Raw genomic sequence first — 17,139 nt, forward strand, 5'->3', positions numbered from 1 at the left:
CAGCATAATAGGAAAAGTACATAAGTAATTGAATGCATCAACATTTTCCAGTTGCAGAGTTAGAAATTGCTGAGTGTATGCTCCATTAAATTTCATGCAGCATACTTTGTATACTCATTAGATTTTTTGTGAACACTTGTTATTTTAACTGTCCACTTTTGAATGCTCACCTGAATTGTTGTTTTTCTGAAGATAACAGCTTGGCTGAACACCTGAAAGTTCATAATTAATTAATTGCACTCAGAAAACCTGTGTGATCGTGACCATTATTTTGATTTACAGCCCAAGATCTTGACACCAAGCATGCTACCTGGTGAAGAACCTGTAATAGATGGAATCAGAGTGTACTTGCTACCTGATGGTAGGGAAGAAGGAACAGGTGGGGCACTTGGTGGACCACCACTGCTGCCAGCAGAGGGTGCCATATTCCTAACAAACTATCGCATTATATTTAAAGGAATCCCTTGTGATCCATTTGGTGAGTATGTCTCTCTTTCTTAACTGTCTGTTGCGATGGTATTTTTATTTTAAGTAAATATTGAAGAGTATTCAGTGTATTAATGAATATGATGTGCTAAAATTGTGATTCAAATGGTGGACTGGCAAGTGAATAAAATGAATGATACCTGTTAAAATTTATTTTAGCTTGTGAGCAGATCGTCACAAGGTCTTTCCCTGTGACTTCTTTGACAAAAGAGAAGCGTATAACTGTTCAGTATTTAGCACATCTGGATCAGTGGTTACAAGAAGGACTGCAACTTAGATCATGTACTTTCCAGGTTAGTACAATGTGTAAAATATTTTGTTCACAATATCTGCAAGTATCATTTATCTGCTTGTTTTTGTGATGCCTCCCATACTTGGACAGATTGTATTAGATTACTGATGGTAGCAGACATAAACAATAATTATATGTAGTGATACTTTGTTTTCTGCTTGAACACCTACGGTAAAAAGTAGATGAAACAAATTTCTATTTTTTACTAAGTGGTGTAGAGTCTAATGCAGAACAGTTCTTAATACTTACTGCAAAGAGTTTGGACAGAGATATGGACATGTTTCCATATATATATATATATATATATATTTAAAAAGAAAGATGATGAGACTTACCCAACAAAAGCGCTGGCAGGTCGATAGACACACAAATAAACACAAACATACACACAAAACTCTAGCTTTCGCAACCAACGGTTGCCTCGTCAGGAAAGAGGGAAGGAGAAGGAAAGACAAAAGGATATGGGTTTTAAGGGAGAGGGTAAGGAGTCATTCCAATCCCGGGAGCGGAAAGACTTACCTTAGGGGGAAAAAAGGACAGGTATACACTCGCACACACACACATATCCATCCATACATACAAGACACAAGCAGACATTTGTAAAGGCAAAGAGTTTGAGCAGAGATGTCAGTCGGGACGGAAGTATAGAGGCAAAGATGATGTTGAAAGACAGGTGAGGTATGAGCGGCGGCAGATTGAAATTAGGAATTAGCGGAGATTGAGGCCTGGCGGATAGCGAGAAGAGAGGATATGCTGAAGGGCAAGTTCCCATCTCCGGAGTTCTGACAGGTTGGTGTTAGTGGGAAGTATCCAGATAACCCGGACGGTGTAACACTGTGCCAAGATGTGCTGGCCGTGCACCAAGGCATGTTTAGCCACAGGGTGATCCTCATTACCAACAAACACTGTCTGCCTGTGTCCATTCATGCGAATGGACAGTTTGTTGCTGGTCATTCCCACATAGAACGCTTCACAGTGCAGGCAGGTCAGTTGGTAAATCACGTGGGTGCTTTCACACGTGGCTCTGCCTTTGATCGTGTACACCTTCCGGGTTACAGGACTGGAATAGGTGGTGGTGGGAGGGTGCATGGGACAGGTTGTACACCGGGGGCGGTTACAGGGGTAGGAGCCAGAGGGTAGGGAAGGTGGTTTGGGGATTTCATAGGGATGAACTAAGAGGTTACGAAGGTTAGGTGGACGGCGGAAAGACACTCTTGGTGGAGTGGGGAGGATTTCATGAAGGATGGATCTCATTTCAGGGCAGGATTTGAGGAAGTCGTATCCCTGCTGGAGAGCCACATTCAGAATCTGATCCAGTCCCGGAAAGTATCCTGTCACAAGTGGGGCACTTTTGGGGTTCTTCTGTGGAAGGTTCCGGGTTTGAGGAGATGAGGAAGTGGCTCTGGTTATTTGCTTCTGTACCAGGTCGGGAGGGTAGTTACGGGATGCAAAAGCTGTTTTCAGGTTGTTGGTGTAATGGTTCAAGGATTCCGGACTGGAGCAGATTCGTTTGCCACGAAGACCTAGGCTGTAGGGAAGGGACCGTTTGATGTGGAATGGGTGGCAGCTGTCATAATGGAGGTACTGTTGCTTGTTGGTGGGTTTGATGTGGACGGACGTGTGAAGCTGGCCATTGGACAGGTGGAGGTCAACGTCAAGGAAAGTGGCATGGGATTTAGAGTAGGACCAGGTGAATCTGATGGAACCAAAGGAGTTGAGGTTGGAGAGGAAATTCTGGAGTTCTTCTTCACTGTGAGTCCAGATCATGAAAATGTCATCAATAAATCTGTACCAAACTTTGGGTTGGCAGGCCTGGGTAACCAAGAAGGCTTCCTCTAAGCGACCCATGAATAGGTTGGCGTACGAGGGGGCCATCCTGGTACCCATGGCTGTTCCTTTTAATTGTTGGTATGTCTGGCCTTCAAAAGTGAAGAAGTTGTGGGTCAGGATGAAGCTGGCTAAGGTAATGAGGAAAGAGGTTTTAGGTAGGGCGGCAGGTGATCGGCGTGAAAGGAAGTGCTCCATCGCAGCGAGGCCCTGGACATGCGGAATATTTGTGTATAAGGAAGTGGCATCAATGGTTACAAGGATGGTTTCCGGGGGTAACAGACTGGGTAGGGATTCCAGGCGTTCTCGAACAGTGTTTGTTGGTAATGAGGATCACCCTGTGGCTAAACATGCCTTGGTGCACGGCCAGCACATCTTGGCACAGTGTTACACCGTCCGGGTTATCTGGATACTTCCCACTAACACCAACCTGTCAGAACTCCGGAGATGGGAACTTGCCCTTCAGCATATCCTCTCTTCTCGCTATCCGCCAGGCCTCAATCTCCGCTAATTCCTAATTTCAATCTGCCGCCGCTCATACCTCACCTGTCTTTCAACATCATCTTTGCCTCTATACTTCCGTCCCGACTGACATCTCTGCTCAAACTCTTTGCCTTTACAAATGTCTGCTTGTGTCTTGTATGTATGGATGGATATGTGTGTGTGTGCGAGTGTATACCTGTCCTTTTTTCCCCCTAAGGTAAGTCTTTCCGCTCCCGGGATTGGAATGACTCCTTACCCTCTCCCTTAAAACCCATATCCTTTTGTCTTTCCTTCTCCTTCCCTCTTTCCTGACGAGGCAACCGTTGGTTGCGAAAGCTAGAGTTTTGTGTGTATGTTTGTGTTTATTTGTGTGTCTATCGACCTGCCAGCGCTTTTGTTGGGTAAGTCTCATCATCTTTCTTTTTAAATATATTTTTCCCCACGTGGAATGTTTCCCTCTATCATATATATATATATATATATATATATATATATATATATATATATATATATATATATATATGTGTGTGTGTGTGTGTGTGTGTGTGTGTGTGTGTGTGTGTGTGTTCATTTGAGCAGTTTCCAGCAGGCTAACACGCATGTGCAGAGCTCAAGTCTTGTGTGAGCAGCACCTTCTCCTGCTTCGGGATACCTGAATTGTGGCTGTTGGCTGTATGAACAGTAGCAGCAATTAGTCAGATGCTACACGGGATAATTTTCCTGGTGTCCCCAAGCTGCCTGATTAATGCATGTGCATAGTAGTCTGACTTATAGTGGCGATAGTGTCCATGTGACCCATGTTTACGTTTTGTGATTTTGCTTTTTTCTTATCATTTACATTTCTCACGTTGAATGAAAACAAAACTGATTTCTGTGGCCGGGAGATATCAAATGAATTAAAATACATTCACAGTGTCTTGGAAGACTAAAATAATATGTTATTAGTTTCAGTTTTCTGACTTTATTTTATTGCCATGTTACCAACAATTGAGCAGTAACTTGCGGACCCATGAAGCTATTTGTGCCGGTTGCCAAAGAAATTTGGCTTTTATTAATCTTTTCCATGTAGACAGTCAATTTATTTGAAATAAAGGGTTTCATTTTCACGCTATTGGCTAGTTTAAACTGTTTGCTTAATTTTGAGAGTACATTTTCATTTTCTGGCATGTATGACATTGTGCCATAATAAAGAAGCAAACATGGGATAAAACAATACTGGTACCGCAAGAAAATTGGCATCCCAAAAACCACAGTGAAAAGCTTAATACCAAGTACTTCTGTGTGAATCTGGACATACAAATGTACACTTTGAGGTGAGTTATGCAATTTAGTACGGCTTACGAAATCCCAATGGTTTTGGAGTATTGTCTGATACCCATTTCTTTTATGGCATAATGTAAGATCTCTTAATGCTATATTCATGTGAACATATGTAAATGTTCACTTAAAGATGGCTAAGCAGGTAAATTTGGTCAATAGTATTGAATAAAATATTTTGTTTCAAATGTAGTGACAGCTTTAGCAGAATTTCAAAAATCTACCTTCTGTGGAACACAATGTTTTTCGACAACAGTACCTGCTTTAACACTTACCTGGTACCTCTTATAGGCTTGACGTTATTTCTTAATTTTTGTTGTTTACAATTCACAATTAAATTTATTAGTAAAGTATAGACATTATCACTGTAACTCTACATATGGCTTTATATTTGTTCCTAGAGTAGAATATAAACTGCCAGCTGTCCAGTATCTTGCCTTCACGGAAAACCTTGTTAATTTTGTACACAGTTTGAAGTGGAACAGTTCTAGTGCATACAAGTAACGTTTGTTTTTGGTTTTTATTTTTTATTTTTTGCAAGAAATTTGTATTCCTCCTTACTAGCTTTTTGCAGTGCTGTGTAGATGTAAACCTGATTGGAAATGCTTCATAACAGTATTGTAGAGTATGAATTAGAAAATAAATAAATAAAACTTTGTGAAAGTCACCACAAAGCATAATATAGAGTATTTCAAACTGTAGAGCCCATTTTAATAAAGGTTTTCTGAGTATATATAAGAAATATATAAGAAACTATCAGCCTCGATTGTGGTAATGAAACCGACCTTTACCTAGGTTTCAGCCCAAGTAATTGAGCCTTCTTCAGAATATAAACCTGAATCTATAATTTGTCTAAGAGGGCACGGTCTAGAACAGGGCTTCACAACATACTTGCTCGCGGAGCAAGCTGTGAGCAGCAAGGCGCGAGCACGGAGCAGCGCGAGCATGCTAACCCCACTACCGGACCAGAGCGGAGAGTGGGGAGAGTCACGTGGGGCACACAACAGCTGCCGCCAGTCAATGTAAATCCATGGCCACCTGCAGGGATATCACTCACGAATTATTACTGCGACAAATGAAACAAGTAAAGGAGAATGTACACATGCCACATAATTTTATTAGCTTAGTGTATGCCTCTACATTCGTATTAATTTGTGAACTGTTACAAAATAAAAGGTGTCACTGAAGTGTGGGATTCTCGGTTATCTTGTACTTTTTTCCCTTTACAATTGCGTCTATGTTTGGAGTAATTGTTCTTGTGCATTGTAGGCGCAGCGTGCAGTTTAAATTTCGATCAGACAATGCGTTTATCAGGTGCGTCTTGTTACATTTCATTGCAGAGAACAGTTGTTCACAAACATACGTGGAACTGAACATTGATATTATTGTAGCTTCCAGTTTGTGCAAACGAGGAAATCTACCCTGAGGGAAGTGTCTGTAGAATTCCAAAATGTTTTTCTTGTTCTGAAATTTGTCTCCGTATTCTCTATCACACTGCAGGTCAATAATTTCTAGTTGCAGCTCAGGACGAATCTCTTCAATATTCGCTGAATATGGAGAAGAGAACAGATCAAAATCACTGTCCAGTGCTGTCATGTCTTGAAAGTGTCAATCAAATTCTCCCTTAAGGGCAACTAAACTATGTGAATAACGTTCACAGTCTTTGTGAACATCTTGCATGGATGATAATTTAGGAAAATGAGCTAGATTTCCTGTTTCCAGCTGACTCACCCAAAATGTCAATTTCATTTTAAAAGCTCATATTCGATCTATGAAATGGGTAATTAGCAGATATTTACCTTGTAGTGAAATATTAAAGCATTCAGATGGCTAGTTAAATCTGCTAAGAACACGAGATCACATTTCCATGAAGGCTCTTTCAATTCAGGAAAACACTTGTTATTTATTTCCATGACCATATTTATCTCATCTAATATGAAAAAAAATCGATTTAATAATTCGCCACGACTAAGCCAGCGGACCTCGCTGTAATAAGGCAGGCTACCATACTGGCTTTCTACATCCTCAAGAAAGCTTTTAAATTGCCTGTGTTGTAGCCCACGCTTCCTTATATAATTGGTTGTACGAACAACAACACTCATCACATTTTTTAGAGTGATACTCTTTGCACATAAGTTTTCCTGGTGGATCACACAGTGAACGCGCCTTATTTCATTCGGCACAGTCAGTTTTTGCATGTTCTCCTTCAACAGCGCAACGAAACCTGATTTTTTTCCCTGTCATCACTGATGCACCGTCTGTAGACACTGAAACTAAAGAATTCCACGATAATCCTATAGTTCAACACTTTCTTCAATACTACTTAAAATATCACCTCCGGTTGTAGTGTTCTTCATGGCTACTACATCGAGGAGCTCCTCCCTCACCTGAAAATCTCTATTAACACCTCTAATAAATATGGCAAGCTGCGCTGTTCCAGTGATATCAACACTTTCGTCCAGAGCTAGAGAATAAGCCATAAAATCTTATAATTGCAAGCTGGCTCTGGACGTCATCTGCCATGTCCTGTATGCGACGCATAATGGTCATGTTAGATAATGGCACAATCCGAAACTGTTCAACTTGAGATGGACACAAATGTTCCACTGCAACTACCAAACATTCTTTTATTAAATCTCCATCAGCGAAGGGGCACAGGGATTTTGCTAAAAGCAAAGCAATTTTGTAACTCACTCTGAGAGCTGCCTCAGTTGATTTTTCTTTGTCGTCCATATCTTCTTCGGATAGCTTTCTTTTAAGTTTAATAACTTCCTGTGCACGATCTGGTCCATCACATTTTCCACTTCCGTAGTCTTTCGCATGGTACGACGTATAATGTCACTGCAAATTAAATTTTCTAAAAGAATTCAGCGTTTTGTGACATACTAAACATTTTGCAACACCATCTTTTTCTGTAAACAGATACAATTCCTCCCAATGGGGGTTGAACTGCTAAAGCATGGTTGGGGTTACACAACGGCGACATGACATGTTTCTTAACCAGCGAAGTGACTGTTAGAGCTGATCGTAGTACTTTAAATGTTACACAGTCGGCGCGAATTCAATAGGCATGCTACGGCCCTATTCAAATGTGCGCGCGCATTTCCCCTCCCTCCCTACTCCGCGACCTTGCACCTGCTCGCGAGCACGTGCCTGAGCAGACGCGAGTACTCGTGCTCAAAACCGGCCAGTTGTTAAGCCCTGGTCTAGAAATAAAACTAAAACAGCCTAAGTATGGTATTGCCTCATAATGGGGAAAAATGAACCACCCCTCTGCTAGAGAAACCCATGTTTCGGCTACAGTTATGGTGGCCGCCTCCTGGTTTTTTCATGATAGTTTTTTTATGGATATATTACGCCATGGCACCATACCTGGGAAACTTTTACGCCAACTGACTCTTTCTGCAGGAGCCTATGTGATTATACTGCAGAGTCTAGTTTTGAAGTGAATATTATGTCAAGAACTGCTTCCTTACTTTGCCTTCCTTATCTGGACAGGATATGATAAAATAATTGCCCTAAGTCCAATAACTCTGTGTGTCCCCCTCTAAAACAATATGCTGCAGTGCTGTACTTAGTCAGGTGGTGCCCCACTATGCACAAAATTCCAAACAGAAATGCAATGACAAGCATATGTACAGAGCAAACACCAAGCATGTGCTTTCTACATCATCATAACTGTGCATGAGCAGTAACACCTGTTTCCTGGGACACTCTGGTGACTGCTGAAGTGAACCTTATACCTCAATAATCATTGTAAATTGTTAATGTTACTGTAGCTACAGTATAGTTTTGTATTATTGAAACATTGAGTAGTTTTTCAGAAACTATACCTAAATATTGCCACACAAAAACGTTTTTTCTGTTGTTTACTTGTGTGTCTGATTAAAGTTATTTCATCTAGGGGGTTGATGTGTATTTTGTTGGTTTTCTTTTTGAATAATGTGTCGATAAAGTTTAGGATAACTATTATTCATAGCCATATTTTGTAGAATATATAATTCTTTTGCAATGTTTTCTTTTCCCAATTATAAGTTGACCAGTTTCTATATCAAAGAATGAAAATATGCAAGCTTGTGTGCTGTCAGATGGGATGTTTTGTTGTGGATAATTTCATCTGTTGTCATTGGTTTTCTAAAAATATTTTGTGTTCAGATTTCTCATTTGAAATTTTTAAATCTTAAAAGTTGATACTCTTATTTTTCTCTCTTCCCATGGTGAGTAAACAACTGTTTGAGTGAACTTGTCATTTTTTTCCCTATCTGAAGTGTTAATGAAAATATCAGCTAATATACTCACTAGGCATGAACCCTTTTCTATCATATCTTGTTGGAGATCAGTTTTGTTCTTCAGTGAGAAGTAATTGTAAGTAAGGTCGTGCGGTAGCGTTCTCGCTTCCCATGCCCGGGTTCCTGGGTTCGATTCCCGGCGGGGTCAGGGATTTTATCTGCCTCGTGGTGACTGGGTGTTTTGTGCTGTCCTTAGGTTAGTTGGGTTTAAGTAGTTCTAAGTTCTAGGAGACTGATGACCATAGCTGTTAAGTCCCATAGTGCTCAGAACCTGTGAACAATTTTTTTGAATTGTAAGTAATCATTAATTGTAGTTCTACTGTTTCATAGGCTTCTACTTGAGTGAGTTTACTTATATTTGAGATAGTTGCTTTTAATGATACTTGTAGTCTTTGTTACTGGAGTGTTTGTATACATGTTAGTATATTGAGTGATAAAAATGTTCCATTTTCTGGTATTTTTATATTTTTAACTTTATTGACAATATTGTAAGAACTTCTTTTAGTGTAATCTTTCTCATATGTGTAACATTCCTTAAGGAGTATATTGAGTATTTTACTAACAGCATGCGCTGAGCTATTAATCATATTAACAACTGGACAAACTGTGATTTGTTCTTTAGGTATCTTGGGTGGGGCACACAATGATGGGTGTTATTGGATCTATTATTTTGGAATCTCATATGGCTTTTGCCATGAATTTAAAGTTAGTGCTTTCATTAACTGTGCATTTCTAAATATTCTAGCATGTTTCTATTGTAATCTTCTTCTGGCATCCTTTACCTGATTTTACGCAGATTGCAGTATATTCTTCAAGCTTGTTATTAATTTGGCAAACGACATCAGAGTCCTTTATTCTCATATTGACCCATTCTACTTCTGTTCTTATTATTTTTTGCAATTGGCTCTTGAGATGGCAACTCGGCCATATGGAGCACTACTTTGGTGCTTGCAATAATATTTTTAATTATACTGTCTCCTAAGTGGGGTTGTATGTTAAGTTCGAGGCTTTTATTTAGTAAGTTCACTTCTGAGAAGTAATTAATTTCAGAAAATAGTTCATAGTAATATTCAAAGCAAAATTACTTTCCTAAAAGTTCAATTTGTGTGCCTTTGTCACTATTTTTGAAGCAGGAAATTTAACTAGCAACATTTATACACTATGGCGCTGAACTTCGACACATTTAATGCAGATACAAATCAATAGTTTTTCAAAAACAGGATACTCGGTCTTCTGCACATTTAGGATGGGACCCTACATTGGTTTCATGATCAGGACAATTTTAGGGTTCACACACACGTTTATATCACTGGAATTATTATTACTGAAAGCCACTCACACAAACATACTGGTCCATACTATGGTACATATCTGAGTTCCTGAAGCAGGCGGAGCAGCGGCACAATAGTGGTGGCAAGCACGTGGCGGCTATCTGGTCTCTCACTCTTGCTGCTGAATGCTCTTTATAAATGCTTCTTGATGATGAATTATCCTCGTTTTAGAGCCATTCCATTATAACAAGAGCACAGTACGACAGCTGAAACCACATGCAAGGCAATTTCAATATAAATTTTCTTTCAAATGCCTCACTTGGCACACTCGTTTTAACCGTACAATGGCTAGCCACTGACTGCGTAGCGTGTTCCCCCAGTAGCCGCCCAGATCGGCCGCCAAATCTGCCTTCTAGCACGCCCCAGTCCACTTCTATAGCGGAGGGGGTTCCCTACACCTTTTTTTTTACTATACAATACAAGATCCATAAGCATGAACCAGTTTTTTACATGTTAAGACCAGAGAAGAAAAGTTGCTAATCACCATATAGTGGAGATGCTGAGTCGCGATAGGCACAACAAAAAGATTCACACAATTATAGCTTTCAGGCCTTAAAGCCTTTGTCAGCAGTACACACACACACACACACACACACACACACACACACACACACGTCGGCAGTGTGTGCAAGTATGACCAAATCACAGTTTAATCTTAGTTTGATTAAACAATGATAAAATACATAAATTATGAGTTAAATCACTCTTTGATTAAACAATAGTGAAGTAACTTTAATTATATTACTCTTGTGCTATGTGCATCTGTTACCCCATAGTAATGACCCACTCGAAGCATTAAATAATGCAGTCGATCCAGATCCCAGCCAACTTTGTAACTGATCACTAATTATCTCATAGTCAACTGCCGTATTGTAGGATTGAGCTGCTAGATCAGAATCTGGGTCATTTTCTTGCATGAATCATAAATTTTTTCTCACCTAACTTGTTGTCTATTTTATGTTACTACTGCTCACATGGACATATGACAGCGCAACTTAGCACTGTGTTAGGTGGAGCAATAATGAACGAATGTGTTTGGGCTTACACTGGAATGGTACAAGGCCATGTCACTTATGGTTGATGCATGTTACGCATAGGTGTGCCTGCTTCAGGATTAAATATGTAAGCACATACAAAAAAGTTGACAAAGTAATTAAAGTAGCGAAGCATACTGCGAACAACAGTTTGATTAAAAAAAAAAAAAGAGAAGAAGAAGAAGTAGTGTGGTCTGTTATAAGAAAGGAAGTTGGCAGTGAAATGGAGCAAAATGCTCCTCTAGTGATAAATGGTAGAATTGTTATAGATTCTAGTGCCATAAGTGAATCCTTCAGTGACTTCTACTAAATTGCAGTAACATGGGTAACTGATGACCTCAAAGTACAAATCCTAGTAAAACAGAGAAATTATACAGGTTTTAAGGTTTCGTATCTTTCAAGTTAGAATGTTATGAAAATCATCATGACCTTCAAAAAATTTAAACATGGAATGTGGGAAGGGATGATGGCCCCACTAAAATAATGAAAATACTCTGCCATAGTATTGCACTATCACTCTCTCTTTGTCAACCACTCTTTAGATGAGGATTGTTGTCCAGGTTGACTTAAATATGTTTGAAGTTCAGCTATATGATAAAAGTGGAAGAAAAGATTGAATGGGGAATTCAAGAATCCAGAAATATTGAAAGAGCTGCTCATGATCAGATAAAAAAATTATAATCAATCTCACAGGATTATTTTAAACGCTCAGTGTGGTTTCTGCAAAGGCTGCAATAGTACTCATTCGATAAGTGCAGTTGTCTTGCTAATATACTTTGTGTGTCAGCTGTCTTTTGTGATCTCACAAAATATTTTGTACCTCCTTCTCCACAAGCTATTGTTTCCAAGAAAAATCTGTTAATTGTATGTTATCATAATTACTGAACAGAAAGCATGGACCAATTGTTCACAGCAGTGGCCAGAAATTTGTCTCTGGCTGGAAAAACACAAAATAAGGTGTTCCACAACACTCAGTATTATGACCACTAATATTTTTGTACTGTATAAATGGTATTCCACGCCAGGTTCATTCTGTTGCCACCGTATGTGCAGATCACTCAACAGTGATAGTATGGTGTAACACTGACAAAGAGTTAATATTGAATATATAATTGAGGAACTAGAGACATGGGTTGAAAATAATAATTTGAAATTAAACAGTACAGAAACCAGGAAACCATCAGCACAGTGTAAAAGTGAAATACACAGTATGGACAAAAATGTGGCGACTGTAAAAAGTGTAAAATTCCTTGGCTTACTAGTAAATGAAAATGGGGTGCAAGTAAGCACGTGGACAGCATATTGAGTCAACTGAAGTCTCATTTAGGTCATTAATGTCTTGAATATCATTAATAAAAAAAAAAAAAAATCTGTCAGGCGATACTTTGTCCCTGTTGTTATGACAATATAAAATTTCGGGATTTGGGAAAACTAATATACAGTGTGAGTCAAAAGTCCTTGGACACCTTCATAAGTTGGAAGTTTAAAGGGAAAATTGAAATGTGATGATGGTTTGATGTGGGGCCGCAACTTTTGGGGTGAATGTCATTCAGGGCCATCATCTTGAAATCCGCCATTTTGGATTCAAGTCTTTTTAATGGGAAGGGGGGGTGCAGGACACATCAAATAACACTCGCTTGAGCTCTGGAATTGAATAGTGTAATTGGTTTTTGTCTATCTTGTACAGTTTAGAGGTTCTTAATGTTCAAAGTTGGGAAATTACTACAGTTGTGCATTGCATGATAGAACATGTGTTGTAGCAGCTGGTATGAAGGTAATTTCCCAACTTCGAACATTGATAACCTCTAAACTGTACAAGATAGACAAAAACAAATTACACTACTCAATTCCAGAGCTCAAGCGAGTGTTACTTGATGTGTCATACACCCCCCTTCCCATTAAAAAAAAAAAGTCTTGAATCCAAAATGGCGGATTTAAAGATGGCGGCCATAAACAACATTTCGGCCCCACGTCAAACCTATGTTCCCATCTTCACATTTCAATTTTCCCTTTAATCTTCCAACTTATGAAGGTGTCCAAAGACTTTTGACTCACCCTGTACTTGCCTAAAGAAGCTTTTAGAGTACAGAAAAATGTTATCCAAGCCATGATGTAAACCCACAGATTTTTGAGGGTAACTGAATTGTGTGTTAACATGAAACCAGTTTCGAAGCAAGTTACATGTTACTTAGTTACAGACAGAAACAATATCAAAAAACTCCGCTTATATGGACATAAAATTTATAAAATTGGAAGTATGGACCTAACTCTATAAAATACTGGAGTAGACCTGGAAAAATACCTGAAATATAAATGCTATCATGATTCACGTTCAGAAGGTAAGTGTACTATGACCATATCAGACTGCACTTTACAGTTTTTTCTTCTTTTTTTCTTTTTTCTTTTTTCTTTTTCTTGTTGGCAATACAGAGTGGTAGTGGGGGATCCCCTAATCACAGTGAGCATTGCAGTAACTCAGTACTAGATAAACTCATGTTGTTGTGTCCAGTTGCATGAAAGATGTTGTTGAGCAATCCCTCCCAGTGCGAGTTATGTCCTGTGATCTGCTTCCTACTTGCAGAAGGAATAAAACATACAGATCTTCTTTCAAGAAACAAAACAGTTTACGGTGAGAAGTTTTGAACAAAATGAGTGTGTTTAAGCGGTGTAGGAAGTTTAGTGGAGGCAGAACAAATGTATGTGACAAACAGACTGATTGATTGCTTTTTGACTCATCAGTTGGTGTAAAAAATCGAGGAAACTGCTCATGAAGTCGGCCAGGTGGCAGTGGATGAAATTTCTGTGATATTTCCACAACTCACCAGAATTCTCTTAACAAGACAGTCACACAAATGTTGGGATACTGGAAACTGTGCAGAACAAGAAAAATGAGGTTGGTAGTGCCCACATGTTTTCTCAAGTGACTCAAATTGGAATGTGAGGATTTTTCTGAGCTTTATTGTGACTGGAGATGAAACTTGGGTGGCTCATTAAATGCCTGAGACAAAATGACAGTCATCACAGTGGCATCACACAAATTCCCCATCGGCCAAAAATTCAGAATCACAACTGTGGACAAAAAGTCAGGGTATAATTGTTTTGGGACCATAAAGACATTTTTGCCTTTGTGGGAAGGGGGATGGGGGTAGACCATCAATGCACAACAGTTTTGTGAAACCCTAAAAACACTCAAAAGGGAGCATTCAAAATGAAAGAATGGAAATGCTGACAAGAGGAGTGTGCTTGTTGCATGAAAGTGCCTGTCTTCACCCAACCTTAACCACCAAGGCCCTCTTAGACTCATTTGGTTGGGATGTTTTGAACTCCTGGCGGCCTCATATTTCCCCTGACTCGGTGCCTTCAGCCTATCATCTTTGCACCACTCTGAAGGCACACATGAGTGGAATTAAATTTTCAGCTGTCAAACAGGGTGCAAAAGGCTTCTGAAATGGAGGAGGCACCAGTGGGATAGTTCTTTATGGAGGGCATAAAGAAGCTTGTGCTACAGCTCACCACACATGTTAAACTGGGTAGTGATTATTTGGTAAGACATTCAACAAATGTGTCAACAACGTCATGTAATTTTGTTTCAAATAGACTTTATCGAAAAATAAAAATTAAAAAAAGAGTAAATCTAGTACTCTTACTTTCTGAACATGCCTAGTATAATGTAGATGATTTCTTGAATGGCATGTGAAACAGTGTCTCTCTGAGAAAGTAGCACCATATCAATTAAATCTTTAGGTTAAATCAAACAATGGAAAGTCCAGGATGGAAGAACAACAATATGGAAAGATTGCTATTCACCACATAGAGGAGAAGCTGAGTCATAGCAGGCACAATGAAAATGAATAGTAGAAATATTAAAGCACTTGACAGTCCTTCCTTAGAAGTAGAAATCTCACACGTTCATACACACACACACACACACACACACACACACACACACACACACACACACACATGCGTGGCTCTGTCTCAAAGTGCTAAGATCCAATTTGTGATATCTCTGAAAAGTAACAGTTGTGCAAGTCTTAAGACAAAAATGCTTCGATGTGTCCTACTGCTTGGCAGTTGTCCTATAGTTTGTAAAATTGTGCAAATTCGTTCTCATGCTTGTCGAAAAATATTATGTTATTGAAGGTGTGCCATTTTTGCAAGAACATAGTTATGGTTTTGTTTAATGTCCAAACCTATTTCACCACAGTTGTGGTGTCCTCAGCGTTTTTTTTTTTTTTTTCCTTTTATAGATCTTAAAAATTGTTCTGCAACACGGGGATGCTGTACAGCAATTGTAAGCCTAGAAAGGGCCTTATGCCTTAATTTTACCGGAATTTATAATTTGTTAAAGGTTTTAATTTTAAAGGAAATTTAATTCATACATTGCCATAACATACCTGTGTTGCAGGTGACATGGCGTATTAATTTATACCTGTGGCTGGTTATGAAACAAAAACAGTAGTCGTGTTCTTGCAAAAGAGTCAACCATCTATAATTTGTTATTATGCATGTTCATTTCTAGTATATAATGACTTTTATAAACGCTTCCTTGGCACCAGGGAAAGTGTGTGAGAAATACAGGATACTGTATACCACTGGGACATTACATAACTGCTCTGTGTAGTGTATATTTTATGCAAAGGGTGTAGTTTGTTTTATGTTTTTTGAAGAATATTTGTAGTACTATTTATCTTAGAGGTATGCATTCTCTCTGACTCTAATATCCCACCTTATTATTGACAAAATATAAGTAAAAATATAATGGTCTGTAAAATACTAGTGTTAAAGATGATTAATTTTGACATGTGTCAAAACTCTAAATGGGCAGAGTGAGATTCAATTTAAGATTTAGACAGGTGGCTGTTAAAAACCTTTTTCTTTTATCTCAGCTTGTCAAGGTTGCATTTGATGAGGAAGTGACACCTGAAAATATTGAAGCTTTTCGGAAGATGGTGCATAGGCTTCGTCACCCAGCTCACATACTGCATCATTTTGCATTTACTGGCCAAGTTGTTCCTCAAACACCATTGCATAAAGGAAAAGAGAAAAATGCCACTCTGAAGTAAGTATAGATGATGCATCTTGCCAAATTTTAGCACAGATACTGTTTTGTAGGCAAAATTATTTTATCTTAAATGCAGTAACAGTCCAAGAGAAACATATTGTTTATGACTTTAAAGAATGTACCTAAGATCTGATTTTACACATCTAGCATGTAGTAGATAGTGTTGTTTCTTTAGTGATAAAGTCATGAGGACACTAATGGTGAGAATGAGAGTGCTCGTAACTGGTTTATGTAAATAAATTTTTCCATTAATTTCTGACAGTAAATTCATGAAGTTCAATTACTGTTACAGAATCTATAGAAATAACTGAACCTACCAAATGTTGTCATGTGTACATAGCACTGTTTTAACAAAAATTACATGCTGTGAACTTATGTGTTTTATGTTAAACTTTGCAGTCTCCTCATTCTTAATAGTCAGTGTCACATTTCACACTAATTTTTCTATCTCTATTATGAAACTTACTGCATAATTTTCCCATGTTTATAAAGGAATTTTCTTAGTCTCCCGAATACAAGCTATTGTAATTGTTTTCTAGACATAAACAACTTTGAACCATTAGACATTTGCTAATGACACTACATGAATTGATACTTTCCTTTGTAATTAACTGAGCACTACTTCATTTAAAAACATTCTTCATTACAAATACAGTAAATGATGATAGGCTTCACCACTAACAAATATGGCCAGTCTCTGTTAAGGGGGACTGAGGCCAAAGGACTTGATTGTTGCATATAGTGATTGTCGTATTGTTTTCATATCTGTACAGGTTCCAAGCAAGCAACTACAGCCACACAGAACACTTTATCACTGTGAGCAGGGATTTAGCTGCACAGATCAACACCTTTTATTATAATATTAAAAAAATTACAGAGTTAATAAAATGGAATAAATTTTTCACACACAGTTAATTTGTCTGCCTAGAATAATTGATATGTATATATGTTAGTTGATACTCCTGCGTCTGAGGCAGTGGGTGTCAGGCTCCAACCCTTTTTTCATCACAGCAAA

At 38.6% G+C, this 17,139-nt stretch overlaps 1 protein-coding gene across 1 annotated transcript in view; it reads left to right on the forward strand.

Annotated features, from left to right (window-relative positions):
• Positions 1-17,139, forward strand: part of LOC126094520 (myotubularin-related protein 13) — a 223,730-nt gene that overhangs the window by 101,697 nt on the left and 104,894 nt on the right. The window contains 3 exon segments of the mRNA XM_049908937.1: positions 283-478; positions 646-779; positions 15,949-16,121. Coding sequence (XP_049764894.1) covers positions 283-478; positions 646-779; positions 15,949-16,121 — 503 coding nt within the window.

The sequence above is a fragment of the Schistocerca cancellata genome, chromosome 8 (assembly GCF_023864275.1).
Source record: "Schistocerca cancellata isolate TAMUIC-IGC-003103 chromosome 8, iqSchCanc2.1, whole genome shotgun sequence".
NCBI lineage: Eukaryota > Metazoa > Arthropoda > Insecta > Orthoptera > Acrididae > Schistocerca > Schistocerca cancellata.